We start from the raw sequence: 18839 nt of genomic DNA on the forward strand, positions 1-18839 counted from the left end.
AATGGAGCAATGAGAAACTCGATGGTCCACAGTTATTATCCCAGTTGCGTGGTATTTGAGAAATAGTCTTTTGCTTTGATGTTATCTTTAGCCTTTCATAGTCTGCTTGGCAGCCGTTACGACCCAAATAACAGCTGCTAAAGAGACTAGACTTGTCATGCATTCCTCTAAAAGAAAGTCTAGGTAGAAAGCTTAGAAGAGGTCCCTTGAAATTACAGTTTAGGGCGTCTCCTGGGTGTAATTTCCATGGTAAAACCAGAAAAACCAGAAAATGCATTGGACAGAAGATTCGAAAGACCGCCATTATTGTTGACAAAAACCGAAAACCAATGACTAAATTGGAGAAAACCTGCAAACCGCGCAAGACGCCAAAACCGAAAAACCGCAGTTTTTAGATGCAAAAACGGAAAAACCGAACCAAATTAAAAATCAGCCAAATCGGTAAAACCGAAAATCCCAAGGCCTTCCTCTAAGAGGTACTAAATTTTTATCTCGTTACTACTTTTGCCAGCTCAATAGCATCCTTCGTTTGGAAACTAGCTCATTGGGAATTTCGGAGTCCTGGCGGTGCGTGACATGAAGCTAAGATCGCGTTTGTCGAAAAATATACACTTAGATTTTTAGCCATTTTAGGAGTTAAAATATTAGGAAAAGTGCTTTTGTAAATGGTTGTTGGTTCGGTTCAGATAACCAGTTGTCTAGATAGGCAAAGTAAGTTCCAGATGTTTACCTTACTCCTGAACCCTCTCTCTCCGAGGGCGTAGCGTTGCGTGACAGAGAGAGGAGAACAGAACTGGACTTCTACACAGTTTGTGGGGTTTATTATTTGTGAGGTCTATTGTGTCTATTGTGTTAGTCTGAATTTTATATTAATATATCGAAATTGGTCTATTGCATCGCATCTGCGTTCGATTACATTGTAATGCAAATGAGAAAAGCTAACCAGTTAAATTAAAAGGGCTATTGGACTGAATTGTATGCACCAATAAATCGATGTACGTATGTGAAAACAGTCAGGGTTTTTATTTATTGGGCACATTCCTCGTGTGTAGGAAACACATCGTGATTGGCCTGCAAGGGCAACCGGTTTGGAACAAGGCGCCGATAAAATCCTTAGAACTTGTGAGGTGAAGGAAGAGCCCTGGAAATGAGATCACGGTCGTAAATGAAATATGTACGCCGTATGAAGTGGTTAGAACAGTATTGTTGAATTTCTTCAGACCGAGACCGAGTATTATAGTCCTTTAGCCTTAGTTTTGAACACCCCTTTACAAAGCTCCCCCAAACCATTGCAAATGATAAAACGTGTGCCCGTCTAGCTCCTCCCATATGTTCACCGGCTGGCTGACCTCCCTCCCAGGTCAACAAATAAACATGCACCAATAAACGTTCGCGAAAATAAAACCAAACAAAGTTTTAAGGCCAGCAGAGCGTCACAATCCAAAGGCTCTTGGAACATACAGAACGTCTTCGCTGTGGAATATTACTCAGGTCAGTATTAAATCGAATGTAAGTAGTAATTTAAGGTAACTTGATAAATTTTGAGGACGCGTTCTTTATTCAGTTGAAAAAATTCGTTCTTAATTCGTTAGAGATTGCACTCCGTGTGTATTTGTATGCTCGCTTTGCCATGTCAAAGACAACGGGATTTATCAAATACTCGTCACAACCAAACTTTGAACTGAACTACATATGAAATGAAATTTTCGCCTTCTTATTTGAAGATAAATTCCGCCTTTCCTTTTCGTTAGGATGTGCTTTTCCAAAGCGTCGCTCAATTTCCAGTCTTTTAATCTGAAGCGTGATGTTGAACACGCATGATATTCATCACGCAACGAAAATATGCAAAATAGGGCTTTTGATCTGAAGCATTTGTGCATAACAGAAAATAGTGAGAGAGGAACAGAGCTGATATAATGCCTGGAGCGAGATGCCATCGTCACTGCTGAAAAAAGGCCACCTCGAAAATGAGCAGAATTCCTTTTATTTGAGGGTTTTCCCTTTCATTGACTTTTACCATATCACGGTGTTCCGATTAAAAAAAAAAAAACTTTTCGGAAAAAAAGTCAGCCCACCCCAGGGGTCAGAGTAGGAAAATGTGCCAAACATGTCTACCATTTCTTGGCCACGACCTCGTAGAGTGACGTAAGACATTTCGTTTTCTGTGTGACATTTTGTAAGATATATCTTTGCGATCTTTGCTATATGTAGAGTAACGGAGCCGGAGAAGAGTGCCTTTGCTCTCCTGGAATTTCGTGATCAGCGGTAAAGCTGATTTGCTGGTGGCGAAATGATATGATCATGGTATCATAAAGATGATTGAAAGCGTTGTTATGTACCGCGAGAGTAAGCGACAAGCGGAAATACACTTACTCATAACGTCATGCGCGAGCTATCTGGACTCCGCATTCAGAGCGGAATCAAAGGCTCCCTGAACCAGCTCATGGATGATTAGGCCAATAGACCATTTTACAGTTGTCTGCTCAGTGACCTGGCCTTTGTATGGCAACGAGGCTAGAGTTGACCTTGTTTTGATACAGACCTCACTGCTTTTGTCATGTAAATGCACCTAGTTAGCATCAGAACAACTTGTTTTACACAACAAAAGCAGTGAGGCCTGTATCAAAACAAGGTCAACTCTAGCCTTGCTGCCAAACAAAGGCCAGGTCACTGAGCAGACAACTGTAAAATGGTCTATTCCAAGTTGACTTTTGCCTCTGTGGTAGAACAAGTGTTTGTGCGAACATATTTGTATGAAAATGTATGTCACCCATACGTTCATTCTCGTGAAAATCAAGTCATTTTCATTGGAAACGTTTTGCACAAGCACTCGTTCTGAAAAAAAGAGGCAAGTGGCAACTCAGAAGTGGAATTAAAGTCTGCATACGAGCCAAGTGGCCCATCAGGCCGGCGCTTATCCCGGTTTCTGTAGCATGAAGTGACTAAGAGTATTTCTACTCCCCCCTGGATGGGATGCTAGTCCATCATAGGGTTACCCCCAACATTAAATTTGCCAGTACCTATTTATACACCCGGCGTCGACAAAACCTGGATCGGACCGGATCGGATCACGGATCGGATCACGGACCGGATCACGGATCGGATCACGGATCGGATCACAGAAAAAACAACAACAAAGTTTTAAAGAAAAAAAAATCAAAAACAAAAATCAAACCGTTTATAAGATAATAATAAATAAAAAATAAAAGTGGAAAACTAAAATATGTTGAATGAAAATAAGAATCCCGAATTTGACGCAATGACATGTTAATTACAGAGAATGACAAGAGGTCATTTAAAAAGCCACATAAGCGCCTAATTTACGACGAATTTAAATTGTAATGAACAGGCAGATGTAGTTATATTTGAACGTTAGTTGGCTCGAAGCTTGCGTGAGCCTCCCATTCTCGTTTTTGAAATTGTTTTCAGTGGCTAATTCTCGGCTACATTTTCGTGTCAGATGTGAGCGTTACAGTTGGCGTTACACACAATACAGTTAATGAGAAAACTTACGTGCGAAAGCTTAAGGACATGACTTGCTTTGAAGGAGCCAAGTCACGATTTGCACATCTTGAAAAAACTAGCCTAGTTTTTCAAGTTCGTCATTTGCAATCCCCGTTAATCTTTGCCATCCTTAACGATCCTCATTCCGTTTTGATTTGTTCTTGCCTCTTAAGTGTTTTCTATCCTAGAACACGATCATTTTAAGGTTTTATTCTATTTAAAGGCAGCTCTTTACAACCCTAAAAATAACTCTAAAAATCGCGACGTAACTCCTAAAATGTTGTTTATTCTCGGGTTGCGTTATCGTTCACACTATCGATGTTATTCCTAGAATTTTTTGAAAAACAGCTATATTTCCTTGAAATACAAATGGCTTGTTTCGTTTTATTCCAGTGCGAAATATCGTATTCCAAACTCACATCTTGTAAAAGTATAGACTTGTCTCAAAAACGGAAATTGTTTTCATCTGGTGTTTAATTTTTTAGTGTTTTTAGTTTTGTTTCTATTCATACGTTCGTCCTATTATTACCATACTGACTCGTTTTATGACAGTTTACCTTTGATGCAAGTGATTACACGAAATATCATTTATCTGAACTGCGGAGAAAGATCTGAAGACATGATTGATCATCGCAATCAAAACCCAACAGCCTGAAAAAAATTGATCTGTGACCAGCTCCCAGTTGGCTTGATATTATAAAAGAATAAAGGAATATCACACCTGAATTAAATAAAACGTTCTGCTCACAGTAGTCACTCTAGTGCAATTTGCTCAACAAAATTTTGGATTTTTTTCCTTGATCCGATCCGTGATCCGATCCGTGATCCGATCCGTGATCCGATCCGTGATCCGGTCCGTGATCCGATCCGTGATCCGGTCCGGTCCGATCCAGGTTTTGTCGACGCCGTTTATACACCTGAGTGGATAGAGGCACTGTGAGTGTTAAGTGTCTCGCCCAAGAACACAACACAATGTTCCCAGCCAGGGCTTGAACCCAGACTGCTCAAAATAGAAAAGAAATACAAAAATCAAATAACAGGTTGTTTACACAGACTGCTTATAACTTTTAAAATGGATAATAATTAATTTTGATTGGAACTGGAACATTGTTATTACATTAACTTATACATGATGTAGTGTCAAAGAATAACAACAGTCTGTTTCAAAATGAAATCATTAATTAATGAGAGTTCACCATATTCACCAGTCAGTCCAAAATAGACCATTTTACAGTTGTCTGCTCAGTGACCTGGCCTTTGGATGGCAGTGAGGCTGGAGTTGACCTTGTTTTGATACAGACCTCAGTGTTTTTGTCATGGAAATGTACCTAGTTAGCATCAGAACAACTTGTTTTACACAACAAAAGCAGTGAGGTCTGTATCAAAACAAGGTCCACTCCAGCCTTGCTGCCATCCAAAGGCCAGGTCACTGAGCAGACAACTGTGAAATGGTCTATTGACACCTAGTCACTGAAGTTGGTTATAATATATGTACAATATTGGTGGGTTGGCAGTGCATTTTGGGTCAAGGTAAATAGGTTATGGTCCTTGTTCAGTTAACATTATGAAACAGCTGTATAACAATAATTATTATGCGAAAATTATAATTCATGATTTTGACATTTATTTTAGACATGATGTAGTGTCAAAGAATAACAACAGTCTGTTTCAAAATGAAATCATTAATTAATGAGAGTTCACCATATTCACCAGTCAGTCCAAAATAGACCATTTTACAGTTGTCTGCTCAGTGACCTGGCCTTTGGATGGCAGTGAGGCTGGAGTTGACCTTGTTTTGATACAGACCTCAGTGTTTTTGTCATGGAAATGCACCTAGTTAGCATCAGAACAACTTGTTTTACACAACAAAAGCAGTGAGGTCTGTATCAAAACAAGGTCCACTCCAGCCTCGCTGCCATCCAAAGGCCAGGTCACTGAGCAGACAACTGTGAAATGGTCTATTGACACCTAGTCACTGAAGTTGGTTATAATATATGTACAATATTGGTGGGTTGGCAGTGCATTTTGGGTCAAGGTAAATAGGTTATGGTCCTTGTTCAGTTAACATTATGAAACAGCTGTATAACAATAATTATTATGCGAAAATTATAATTCATGATTTTGACATTTATTTTAGACAATCAACTTGAGAATGCCGAGACTGCCAAGAGTATTTTACCCAATTTCACTTAAGTGAGACATGGATGTTGGCAAAATCTTGTTTACTTTAGGCTGTATCAAACATAAACAATTTGATTTTAGCTTGCTGGTAAATGGAAAATCTATAGAAAGAAAAGTATTTCCTTCAATATTATAAGAATCATTTCAGACAGTTTTGCTTCAATCTTGAACCCGAAGTGAAGGGGATATTTTTATTTACAATTTATAAGTTTTTTACTCTATAACTATGTCCATGGGGAGAGGAAAGGGAAGTAACAAACTTTTATACAAGGAGGCTCGATCTGCCCCAAGGTCAAAACCCTATCCACCTTACATAGTGTTTTTGACAGGAAAGGCTTCTCTTTTATATACATGTGGCTTCTAGCTTGAAACCCCTTTCAAAAACCTAATGTGCCCCCATTACATCTTATATCTTGGATAAATAATCAGTTAATGTTTGAAATCCCTGTCCTGTTAAGTCTTATAAAACCTCCAGCTTGAAAAAAGGGCACCTTTAGTCAACTATAGGGAGAAGCCCCAGCTTGGTGCAATGCAATAATAAGGGTACTACATATTGTAGTGTATGCAAGTAAAATAATAATTTTCTTTCTTGGAAACAAAATCACGGTATTTTATTCCTATTTATTATATGGACACCACTGTATGCCACTCGTAAAATTCATATGAAACACATCCGGGACTCAAGTGGCGTATTTTCCATATCAGTCCTCACTAGTGAGGATAGCGATGATTTCACTGATATCAAGTTTGTCTCTTTAATTGTTCTTAAATTCGTTGGTGTGTCATTGAAACATCTTTGGGTCTTCCTCGAAAGTCTTTGGCAATCTTCGGCAATCTTCGGTAATCTTTGGAAAATGTTTGGAAACGTTCGTGTGACCTTCGAACAAGTTTTGGAGAATCTTCGGAAATCTTCAAAATGTGCTCGGAAATCTTCGGAAAATCGTCAAAAACGCTGTCATCAGTATGTCTATGTAATAAAAAGAACATTACATGTTACCTCAAAGATATGAATTTTATGTTCTCGTGGCAAGAACAATATCTCATGAGTTCGCTGCGCTCACTCGTGAGATATTGTTCTTGCCACGAGAACATAAAATTCATATCTTCTCGCCACCGTGTAATATCCTCTATATATGTTGGTAATTGTTTGTGGTAATCTCACAAGCAATGTAGTAATATTCAAAAGGAATGCAGATTAATGTCTCTTGTAATAGATTTTTGCAACGATTACAGAACATACTTATGTTGACAAGTATCAAGCATTCTGTTCTCCATAATTATTTCAAGGTTTGATTTTAATTTGTTTAAATCTCTCATTTCTGGATTAAGTAAAAAAAAAAAAAAAAAAAACTCTCCATCACCAGCCACCATGCGTCTGGCTTATGTTTGACACAATTGGACAGCATATCTCTCTCGCAAAAAGTACATGTACGTAGATCTGCACAGTCTTCTTGGACCTAATTTGTCCATCCATGATCACTAAAATATTGCGGAGTATATTTACTTGATCGTACGTGTAGGTTGACTTGCATACCATCCGTGAAGAAATTTTCACTTTGGTCGAACTGCATGGAATACAAAAGAAATGTAGTGTGAATGACAACAAATGTAAAAGATAAGGCAATTCGCATTTCTTACTTGAAATATTTTAAAATAAGCTTACAAATTTTGAACTTCCGTTGGATACTAAAACAGGCAGAATTATTTCAATGCGTGTAAACAAAATAAAACAATAAAGAAACAATGAAACCAAAACTTTCCAAGAACTTATAATTGAAATTAAGCTTACCTTGGACTCCACAAGGAGAGAAAGCAAGTGGAAACCATCAAATTCTCTTGCCAAGAAAAAAAGGGACAAGCTTTCCAGATTTCAAGCAGCACACATTACTCACAATGGCGACTCTTGCACAATCAAATATGCGACTTCGATGCCAAAATAGACAGCAGTTGTTCACAGTTGGGGTAAATCCAAAACTTTGTGAAACGACAATGCTTGCAGACGGCTGTATGACCCTTTTGCATGATCAAGACTTTGTTAGACTCAAAGATGGCATTGGGAGAAAATATTGACATCAAGACCTGTTTAATATTTTGCCTAAAATTCTGACAAATTATGAATAACATGAGAGAAGTACATAAAGATCAGATCATGTGGTGCAGTTGAGAGTTTCTTGCACTCCTCAAGTGTTCTTCCCCAGTGCTAATATAACTCAAAAAATAATGAAGGAATCACCCATTGGTCAAACTCCTGATAATTAATTTTTTATAACACAAAAAAGTACACAGTTATTGTCTCAAACTGACCAAGCAGACCATTGAAATTATAATTTTAACCATTCATAATAATTATTATTACATTTCAATGTAGCAAAGCTTTCAGACAAGTGTACTTATACACTATGCCATTCTAGAGGATAGAGTCAAAAATCTTAGTAATGTTGTAAATGTTCATCATAGGGTTCACGTCATGAAAAAAAGAACAAACACTCTAACTACTAACTACTGTAAATTTCCAAAAGTAACAGCCCCCTAAAAAGAAACAGATGCAACAGATCTGGAGAATCAACATATACATTTTGCCGTTGTGGAATCTGCAAACTGTTTACATGCAAGTCAGCAACATTACAAAACTGGTCATAACAAATTTCTCTCAAATGAGTTCTCAAGCCATTCACTATCATTTTTATTAACATTTGCTGTTCTGACTTGATAGAATTAATTGCAAAATCAACAGAAGGAAATTGGTCATAAAAATACCGACATTTATCAAAAATAAATACATCTGAAAACATTGTTCTCTTCTTAGCAGTGTAGCGAAGTCGTAGTAACTGGTCTACAACCGGAAAAGATGGATTCGCCAATTGGCCGTAATGAATGCCACCAACCAAACGGGTCGCACTAGCTGCATCTAGTGTATCACAAAAACTGGGACGTATGGCACCATTCGTATCAGGATCAAGAGCTTCTCTGAGCAGACATCTCTCCTGAAAGTCTTTATTGGCAAATTTCGCAATGAACTCTTCTGAACATGATAAATGATGAGTCATAAGAAGTGATGATATCTCTTCCTTTTTTAGAGATGATGTCTTCCAGTTTGGGAAAATTTCATTCACCCAGTTTCTGCACAGATCGTTTCCTGGTATCATCATGATGGCAGAACCGATCTTTCTCAAGTATGATGTACTGGCAGTTTCACTGTATTCTTTTCCTGTGTCATATAACTTAACCTTTTCAAGGAATTTAAGTTTGTTCGTATACAGTTGATCCCATAGTGACATCCTGCCTGAAAGGAGCATTCTTTGGGCAGGGATATAGACAGCGGCTGCATCAATGACTTGATAGGTTATGTAATCACTGTAGGTATCCTCAGCAGTCCTTGTATTAATATTGGCCGGTATGTTTTCATAATTTTCACTATTATCTTGGAAAGCAGGGGTATTTAATTCTCTATACTGTAAATACCTTTCTGCTAAAAACATAATTCTATTTCTTTCCTCACCTTGAGGTGACGAACTTTTCGTGTCCTGTTCAGACGCCTGTTCAGGCGGAAACGAAAAGTTCGTTATTAGCGCACCCGGAGATGTAAGTTTGTTGTGCAGGAACACGGTTCCGATGACCTTCAACGTGTTCTGTTTCTTTGATGGTAGGGTGCCGCACGCATCGTAGTAAATGATGTCAAACTGTCCTTCCAAGTCTATCAGAAAGTTTATTATATCACCTTTGAAGAGTTTGAAATTTTTCAAACTCTGGTGATTGATAGTTTTAACCACGCTCTCTATCATTGTAGCATCTTTCTCGATTGCCCAGATGTTCTGGGTGAGGATGCCGTTGTCGACAAGAACTTGGAGATCGTTCATGGGGTTGTCTCCCGCAAGATAACACACCCGCAGGTTTTGAGGTGTCTTGATCTGTAAACAACTTTCATGGAAAATTTTCCATCCTTCAATTGCATTCGCTATGGATTGTCTTTCTTCAAAGGAGAAATGCTGCATGGCCTCTTGAGTTTTCAGAAGGTTCGTCCAGATATTGATAACATGATATGGTGTTACACAAACCGATGTATCTCTTTCCGTTGTCAGACATTTTATGGCGTGCTTAATGAGCCTGGATCTGCACTCGTTCTTCTCCTCTTGGTTGTAAAGTGAAACCACCGAATCCGCCATAGCCTGTGAACAGTACAAGGGTTCGACCGCGGCTGAAAGGACCAAAAAGGAACTGGCTAGCTCTTTCTTCCGGGTTCCTCTTCGTTCCATCGACGTTCTGCTAGCTGCCTAGCTTGGTAGCCTCTCCTGATCTTGCTACCAGTCTTACACTTACACGTCTTACGCAGTCTTAATCTCGAGTGAGGTCTGGGTACGAGCTTAAGTGGCAGTCCCGCTAAAAGCGGTCCACTCGACTTCGGGACCAAAAATAATTTTCCTTCATTTTTAGTCAGTGAAAAGGGTTTGACACACATATATATAAAAGCAATTTATTATTTTCCAATTCCGTATTTTTGCTTTGCTAAGAGCCAAAATTGAATTTTGGCCGAACTGAGGTTGCCGACCGTAATCAGAAAGGTAAAATTCACCGATGTTGTGAAGCGTGCTACGTCGCCTAAAATGTAGCTCACGTAATTTCGTTTTCATACGAATTTTAAGGTACATTCATTACTTTGACTGACGAAATACGGAAACTTTCCGAAATATTCTAAGCTTACCAGCGAGGCTGGAAGACACCCTACTCCGAGGCCTTTGATCGCCTACTTAAATTTAGCCAAATTTGACGGGAAAAATCTCAAAAGTTGGGTCTAAATGAAGCCTAAAAAACACATCACAGTACATTTCATACCTTAATCAACCGTTCTATAAGTTCAAACCGGTGGGTATCTCCTTGTATTGCACGCGAGAACAGATTAAAATCTGCCACAGTCAGTGTGTTTACATAGCTATTGCTCGTGTCAAAGCTCATTTGCATAACCCTAGCACCCGGTGAAAATACATCTTCTTCCGTTCAGGTTCGTTTGTTGACCTTCTGAGTAGTGGCAAATAGCTTCCTTTAATACTTGTGTACACTCTAGATCCAGTTTTGAGGTGAAGGTTGCGTTTAAGTTGATCAATTCTCAAGACTTGCGAGACTCCAAAAGTAAATAATGGCGCCGGTCTGCAGAAATTAACCGTAGCCGTCGTCCTGACCCTTCAATAAATTCTGCCGCAGAGGTAGCACTAGGAGAAGAAGAAAATCGTAAGTTTTCATTTACCGTTTAATGGCAACTGAATCCCGTACTACTGCCAAGACTACTGGGAGCTTGAGGGCTATATGCCCGAATTTGAAAAACAACGACAACGAACACTTGCAGGTTGCATCGCTGGGAAATGAACCTGAGTGAACACGACACGCTTGAATGGAACTATGTTTTGCGATGAATGATGGGCTTTATTTCTGTTTTATGCTTGATGCTTATCTTTTAGTATCTTGCACAGCGCATAAAATAAACTTCGGGATCCGTTTATCGGACCGTTTATACAACGAAAGCTGCACCAGCTTCGTCAAAATGTCACATAAGTTGTAACGCGACCAATTACCCGGGAGGGGGGTACTCCCTTATATGGGCTATATAGGTATCTGTATGTGAGGCCCCAAAGGGTAGGGTTTTTCATAAATAGGGAATCGATTTTGTCCATTTTGGTTATAAATTGAGTATGTAAAGATTTTAAGGAAAACGACCACTTTTTTAAGTTTAAAAAACATGTTTCGACAGAACTTCTGTCATCTTCAGTTGAATGAATGATTACAAAGCAAGTTGAATAATAAGTAGGCAAAAATGTTAATTAAGACAAATAGTAACAACAGAACGTGAAAAGGTGTAAATTAAAAGGATAATTTTAGATTTACATGGTGTAATTGCTGATTGAGGCAAGGTAGTTCTTTTTGAATATGGATAGCCTCCTTTATCTTGAGTTGAAAGCTGGTAGTGGCGTGATCTAAAATATGAAAGCAGTCTATTGAACACAATGAGCGACAACGTTCAGAATTCTGAAGATGTTTGAAGATGTGAGAGGCCCTATCAACGGCTAAGTGCTCACGTACGCGTGTGGAAAAATGTCGGGAGGTTTCGCCGACATAACAGGCATTACAGCCCGCACATGTAAACTTATAAACCACACGTGAACGAAGCCCGCCGGGGATAGGGTCTTTCACACCAAAAAGGTTACCTATCTTAAAGGAAGAAAAAACTAATTTGATGTCTAAATCATTGCAATAGCGTTTGATTAAGTGCCGAATCTTCTTCTGAGTGATGACAGAAAAATGGCCTATGTACGGCAGCTTAAAGTAAAACGTGGGCGAGGTGGTAAGGGGGTAGCCCCGGGGACAATGATTGCTATGGGTCCCAGTGATGTAACGGTTAACCACTTTTTCAATTAAATGGGCAGGGAAAAGGTTCTTTTTGAGAATTTCAGTAAGCTTGGTTATATCCTCGTGTAACCCCAACCAAGTGTACGCGTACGTGAGCACTTAGCCGTTGATAGGGCCTCTCACATCTTCAAACATCTTCAGAATTCTGAACGTTGTCGCTCATTGTGTTCAATAGACTGCTTTCATATTTTAGATCACGCCACTACCAGCTTTCAACTCAAGATAAAGGAGGCTATCCATATTCAAAAAGAACTACCTTGCCTCAATCAGCAATTACACCATGTAAATCTAAAATTATCCTTTTAATTTACACCTTTTCACGTTCTGTTGTTACTATTTGTCTTAATTAGCATTTTTGCCTACTTATTATTCAACTTGCTTTGTAATCATTCATTCAACTGAAGATGACAGAAGTTCTGTCGAAACATGTTTTTTAAACTTAAAAAAGTGGTCGTTTTCCTTAAAATCTTTACATGTCTGCTGCTATCTACACCTTTTGGAAATTGGGTATGGTTTTAGCACTCTAGTCTTGAATTGGGTATGTTTCTTAGCAGAAGCTACTTTTTCATCATTATCAATAAGACCTTCAACAAAAGCCCTTCATAACGTATGTTTAGGGCAACTGTGTCAGCCGCAACGGTCATAAATAGGCTATCGAATTTTTGGTCAGGTCATAAATAGGGTAGCAAAAAACGCAGATTTTGGTCATAAAGAGGGTAAGGGTTCTGGGAAGTGGGCCGCACACCCCCACTCAACTTTTCTGGAAGTATCCCCCCTAGGCCAATTACCAGGGGCCGAGGGCAAATCCCCTACCCCGCGCGCGCCGGCAAGATTTTCTCATTTCAATATTGATAATGAAAAAGCCACCCATTAATTTTTTGGACTAGTGCAATCTTTTCAGTATGACCGGACGACGACAATCATTGCACCTTTTCAATTTTTATCTACCTTTCCTCGGAAAATATAAGGAGTTGCTATCACATGAGGGCGGAGGAAGCAGACATGGACCTAAAATTTACTTTTCCTTTTCCGTTATCAGCCGTTCGTTTTTCATAGAAAACACAATGGAAGAAATTCAAACGATGGGACCAAGAAACCTTCCAAAAACCGTCCTTATCGAAGCGCGTGCAGATGTTGAGAGGCCGATTTCTCACTTTGTGTTTATAGGACTACTAAGCTTCCCATTTCTTCTGACGACAACAGAATTATTGGCCATAAAAATAGTTTGTCTCTGATTTCTCCGCCTCGCGAGAAGAAGTTGATAATTATGCCCCATTTATGACCAAAACGGCTGAAAAAGCGACCCTTTGGGACCGCCCATCTTAACCAACAAACCGCAGAAGGGTATCTTAGAACATTTGGGTGAATAAAGAAAAACAGAATGGACCCGTTTTAACTTTAATATTTTTGAAAGGTATCGCTTTAGAAATTTCGGTAATTACGCCAGTTAAAAGCAATTTACTTGGAGTTCGTGTGTTACTGCTATCTCGTTTTAAGCTGTCGTTCTTTCTTTGATCATTTTAATTACAAGACTGGCTAGTTCTAGAAAGAAAATCGTTCTACGTTCATTTGTTAAGCGTAACAACAAGTTGATATTGATTGTTTGTAGCCTTACGTGATCTGAAGGAACGCTGCAGTGATTAAATTTGGGCCCGGACGCACTGGGCAAATTTTTGTTTATTTTGCGAAAAAATCTGTCATCAATTCCCTGAGACAAGTGCGTCCGGTGATTTTTAGATCTACCAAATTTTGTCAAGGCTTACCAAACCTCAAAGACGCCGTCGTCCTGCCTCGGAGCAGGACAAATTTTTGTCAGGCGTGAAATCTGACAGATTTGTCAATTTACACGCCATGATTTGAAGGAAAATGTCAGTCAAGAAAATTTGATCTCTATTTTTAGTCGGAGTATTTCAGTCCGAAGCCCGCCAAAATTAAATTTATATTTGCGCCGCAATCAACGATAAACATGGAAGATTCGTACCTCGGTATGCTCCATGACGATCCGTTCGTACAGTACAACTATTACGGTTCCCAAGTCTACGTTAACGTTCCAGCTGCATCTCCAGGACCAAGCTCTGCTCAATTTGTACATCCGTATGTCCACCCGAGTCAGCCGAGTACTAGTACAAGTGCAAATTTCACGACTACACGTAATCAAATTGAAAGCGCGCAAGCGATGGTGTTAATTTCCATGTGATTGACACTTGTGGTTAACAAATATTTTGCTGTGATTCAGTGCGCCCACGCTCGACAAATTAAAAATTTGGCAGAGACAAATTTTGTCGAGATTTTTGGAAGGGCCAAACAAATTTTGTCAGTCCAGTGCGTCCGGACCCTTTGTTGATTTCGACGGATCGATTCCGCCGGGTTACACGTTTTTATTTGTACCAGTCAGCTTGTCGACATTTGGTGCCTTTTCCCCTTCTAAAAAGTCGGAAAAAGTACTGTAAATGCAAAAAGAAGCTACCTAAAATTAAAACTAGACAAATCTTATAGGTTTAAATCGTAAATAAGAGACATCAAAAGTGCTAGTATCTCTGTGACTCCTCGGTAAGCTACAATGCTGGACGGATTGCTTTTCCAAGTCTTAGTTACGAGCATATGGTACACTTTCACAGTGCCTCTCTCCACCCAGGTGTACAAATGGGTGCCGGCGAATTTAATGCTGGAGTAACCCTGCGATGGACTAGCGGCATCCCATCCAGCATCCATTAGGGAGTATGAGGGAGTAGAACTACAAGTAGCAACTCCTCCATATAATTGAAACTAGTCACGCTGTAAAGGTGATCAATTCATTACGTCAATTCAAAGGTATGCGCATACGATTTCTGACGAAGGGATAGTTTCTCCATGAGATAGAAATAGGAACTCTTCTGCATTGAGTGTCTTGTGTAAACTAGGTCGGACTGCTTAAGCTCTGATGACAGTGTAAGCAAATACAAGCAGAAAACCTAAAAACTTTTGGCGACGCGCTGTCTTGCAGGGTCGCTGGTCAAAACTTACTTGTCTCAAGAAATATTTGTTACAAATGTTGGCGATCTGAAACTGAATTCTAAGTGTCGCCAACAGTTCAAATGCCTTTATTGGAAAATGTTTTCTCGCCTACAAGTTAATACTTATTTAATTAAAACCGCAGGCTATAATCTATTCATCGCTAGTTCAACTTCGCGTGCAGATCGTTATCTGACATTCGATCAAACTTAGCTTCCTATCGAGCCATTCGAACGCCACCAAAGTAGACCAAACATGCGTAGTACGCGCGTGGACGCACTTTGATTACTCGGGTTTCCGGAAAGACCGAGTCTGCACTTGGTGGGTCATAGTGCCAGGCGTTCCTAGCGGAGAGCGCAAAACTGGGAATGGTAATTGCAACATGAAGACGGAATAGTGACAAAACTATGGCTACTGACTTTACAAGTAACCGTATGATGCTCAGATGCCACGAACACCTCATATGTTGAAGAAATCAGGGATCAGCAAAGGAAACACAATGAATTACCTGGCATTCATCGTTCGAATCGTCCATGTTTGTGTTGATAAACAGAGTGCTGTAAAATCACGTGACGCAATTGGCAGGAAAGAAGAGGAGCCTGCTCTCATTGTGGTCTCCCCTACCAACTCCCCTACCCCCCAAAATATCTTTTCATATTTCGAGGTGATACCAGTTTGTTTATTTGATTTTCGAAAATTTAAATTTACATATTTTTCTCATAATTATCATGATTGTTCGATGTTCCGGGATGTTCCGAGATGTTCCGGAATGTTCCATGTTCCTGATTTTATCGACGGCCACCTGCAATGCCTAATTTTTCGTATCTTCTTTGCAACTGAACACTGTCATTGCTATGTTTAACTTGAGCTTAATGTTTTTTTTTTTCCTAGCAAGTGTATACATCTCTGTGTAGCTTGAATCCTCTGTATAACTTTCAGTATTTTACACACTCCTTATAGAGCAGACAGTAGTCAGAGAAGTTGCCGAACTACGATCGTTTGCTGTTTTTGAAACTCTCAATTACTCGCGTGACACTGAATTCAAATTAGTTTGGTAAGTCACGCAATATTTTGTCAGGTAACGCGCAGATGTAACTTGGAACGAGTCCTTTTCCAGCTACACGCCCTGCAATGATTGCTGTAGTCGTCCTGAGTTTTTACTGGGCGATTAGCGAACTAGCTGAGAGTTCAGAAGATTGATCAGTGCGTTATCGAAGATGTCAATTGTCGTATCACGGCACGTGTGTTTGGTGAAAACTTTAGCTGTGATAAGCTGAGTTGAAGTTCCTGCTTCTCACTAACCTGGGATCAGGCGTTTTTTTTTTTTTTCTGGAAAGAAGAAGGGAACATAAGGGAGGGAGGGTATAATCGCAGGTTATCGACAGCCTGAACACTTTCACCTGAACACGACGCCATCTTTGTTTCTGCAAAGGGAAGCAGACAGCCAGAATGGAAATCCAGGGATTCCGGAATGACAATAGCTCCCAAACAAACGCTTGCTCGCATTATTCCAATTATTCCTATTCCGGATTGATCCCAAACGAACGCGCCCTAATTGTTGCATTTAACAGTTGTTCGCAGCACTTGTAGTGAAAGAATTCTCAACTGGATCCTTAGTTGGGTTTCAAGTAATATCTCAAACGTAAGAGGAAAGACGGTGTTTCATTGGGATATCCAAACACTGAAATTCGAGGTGTTTGGATAGCTGATGTAACACTGTCTCGAGTGTTTGATGTATCTTCTCAATTGAAACAAAAACTAAGGAGTAAACGGAGAAGTAAAATCATCAAAATCTATGCGAATTAAGACTGGGTATCCAAACCTCCTTCGCGGTTGTGATTTTCTTTGTTTTAACTTGATGAATTATTAATGAGTTTGAGAAGCCGAGTTACAGTATTGGCTTCCCCTGCCCGGCTTGTCACCTCAAAATAAAATTGTCTGGGAAGCCCACATCCTAATCATTTACAGTACAGCCTAAGAATAATGCATGTGCTAGAACTTCTTTTTGCGTCCGCAGGTTCTTGCGGGTCGCTTGCGCTTGGATCCTGCAAGACGCAAGAACTTGTTTGCGGTTAGAAGTTAAAACCGCAAGGACTTCTTTGCGGTAGGATTTTCGAAACGCAAGAACTTCTTTGCAGTAGGATTTTCAAACCACAAGAACTTCTTTACGCTAACATCTTAGCACGCGAAAATACTTATCAAGACGATACTCGCCAAGTTACCAGGACCCGTTTCTCGAAGGTCCCGAAGAGTTTTCGCACCCGGAAAGCCATAGCAAAATCTCGAACCTTATGATTACTGAGCTGTTTTATCTACCCACATATTCCTAATATGAACAGAGGTTCTCTTCAAACAAGAAGTTTCAGGCGTATGCACTTCTCCGTTTACACAAGAGGTCTTGGGAAGTTTCTGAATGATGTGACTAATATTTAGTTCTTAAGTGTAAGCCATATAAAGTCCAAACACTGTTGAAGTCATTTTTGGAGATTTCGTTCACGAATAAATCATTCAGTGGATTTTGTCACTGACAGTGGGAAGATTTTGGTCTCGTGCTGAGCAACCTGTGAATCAAGGGTGTCTCAAATAACTTTACAGATTGAGACAGAGATGAGCCTTTTGTTCGCCTGTTTAGAAACACAAAATATATTTTCTGCAAGAGCTTTTCACCTGTAATAATAACTCTGCAAAAAGTTCTTAAAGAAGTTTACAACATTGTAGTGTCTCATTTGTTTACGGCACACGAAGTCTTTGCGATTCTGTGTGCGATTTGAACGAAGGTTGTCTTTGCTCACAGATCATGAATTTGGCATTCAGAAGCAAAAAGCGCTGGAACCCAGGCTAACTACAAGTGTATACCGTAGTTCGATTTTTCCACATGGACTGTTTCTTTATGGGCCTCATTATTTGGAGACGTTTTGTGATTGTCGCGTAATTATCTGCTATCAGACTGTTCAAGTGATCGAGGGGCTTTTTTCCTGCTGTAGGTATCATGGACACGTAAGTACGTAATAAGGGAGTACGCTCGATTTTATTTTCACAGTATAAGCAAACATAAATCCAGATCTGGTCTCAGCTGTTCGAAATATATCTCTTCCCACTGTAGTGACTTATCTTATGGTTAACATTGCGAGCAAGCGCTGAACATATTTTGACCACCAACATGGCACTGCAGCAACATCTTGCGCCTTGTTGCGGCTTGCGGTAAGATTCATAAGTTCTTGCGGCTTCTTGCAGTTAGATTTTCAGCTTCTTACGGCTTCTTGCGGTTGTACTTCCAACGTCTTGCGTTTTGAATGTTCTTGTATGGTGGGTGAACCGTGAAAACAAGACAATTTTACTTCTTGCGGCGGCTTGTGCCACTTCTTGCACGTGCATTATTTTGGGGCTGTACTGTAAAATCACCTTGAGCTTCGATTGCTGTGTTCCTAGCATAGTTCTCCTGATGGTGTAGTGGTTGTCATACACCTGACTAGTATGGTGGGGACGTGGGTTTTCAGTATAAATTTTGGAGAACGAGACAAGACATGACTGGCTAAAATTTATTTGTCTAGTCAGAATACCTAACAAAAAAGATTAGTCCTCAGTAAGGCAGGAGAAGAACAAGTGGGACGTGTAATTCTAAGGTGGTGAGAAGCTCAAGATATAGGGGGTAATTCTGCAACAATAATCATTGCTCAATATTTTGCACCAAGCAAGAGCCACGAAGTAGTCTATTGAAGAGGTACAGGAGGAGAGAAGTTCAGACTTGCCCGTTTCTCTCCCTGCCC

General features: G+C 39.8%; 1 protein-coding gene across 1 annotated transcript; it reads right to left on the bottom strand.

Annotated features, from left to right (window-relative positions):
• Nucleotides 1-4426: 4426 nt before the first annotated feature.
• On the bottom strand, nt 4427-18839 carry LOC145481756 (uncharacterized). The gene has a single exon (XM_081460284.1). The coding sequence runs from the start codon at nt 9936-9938 to the stop codon at nt 8181-8183; it is 1758 nt and encodes a 585-aa protein (XP_081316410.1). The 5' UTR covers nt 9939-18839; the 3' UTR covers nt 4427-8180.

Source organism: Orbicella franksi, chromosome 3 (genome assembly GCF_964199315.1).
Source record: "Orbicella franksi chromosome 3, jaOrbFran1.1, whole genome shotgun sequence".
Taxonomy (NCBI): domain Eukaryota; kingdom Metazoa; phylum Cnidaria; class Anthozoa; order Scleractinia; family Merulinidae; genus Orbicella; species Orbicella franksi.

Excerpts from the sequence above, each read along its gene's own strand:
- LOC145481756 (XM_081460284.1), bottom strand. The coding sequence starts at position 9,938 with ATGGAACGAAGAGGAACCCGGAAGAAAGAGCTAGCCAGTTCCTTTTTG.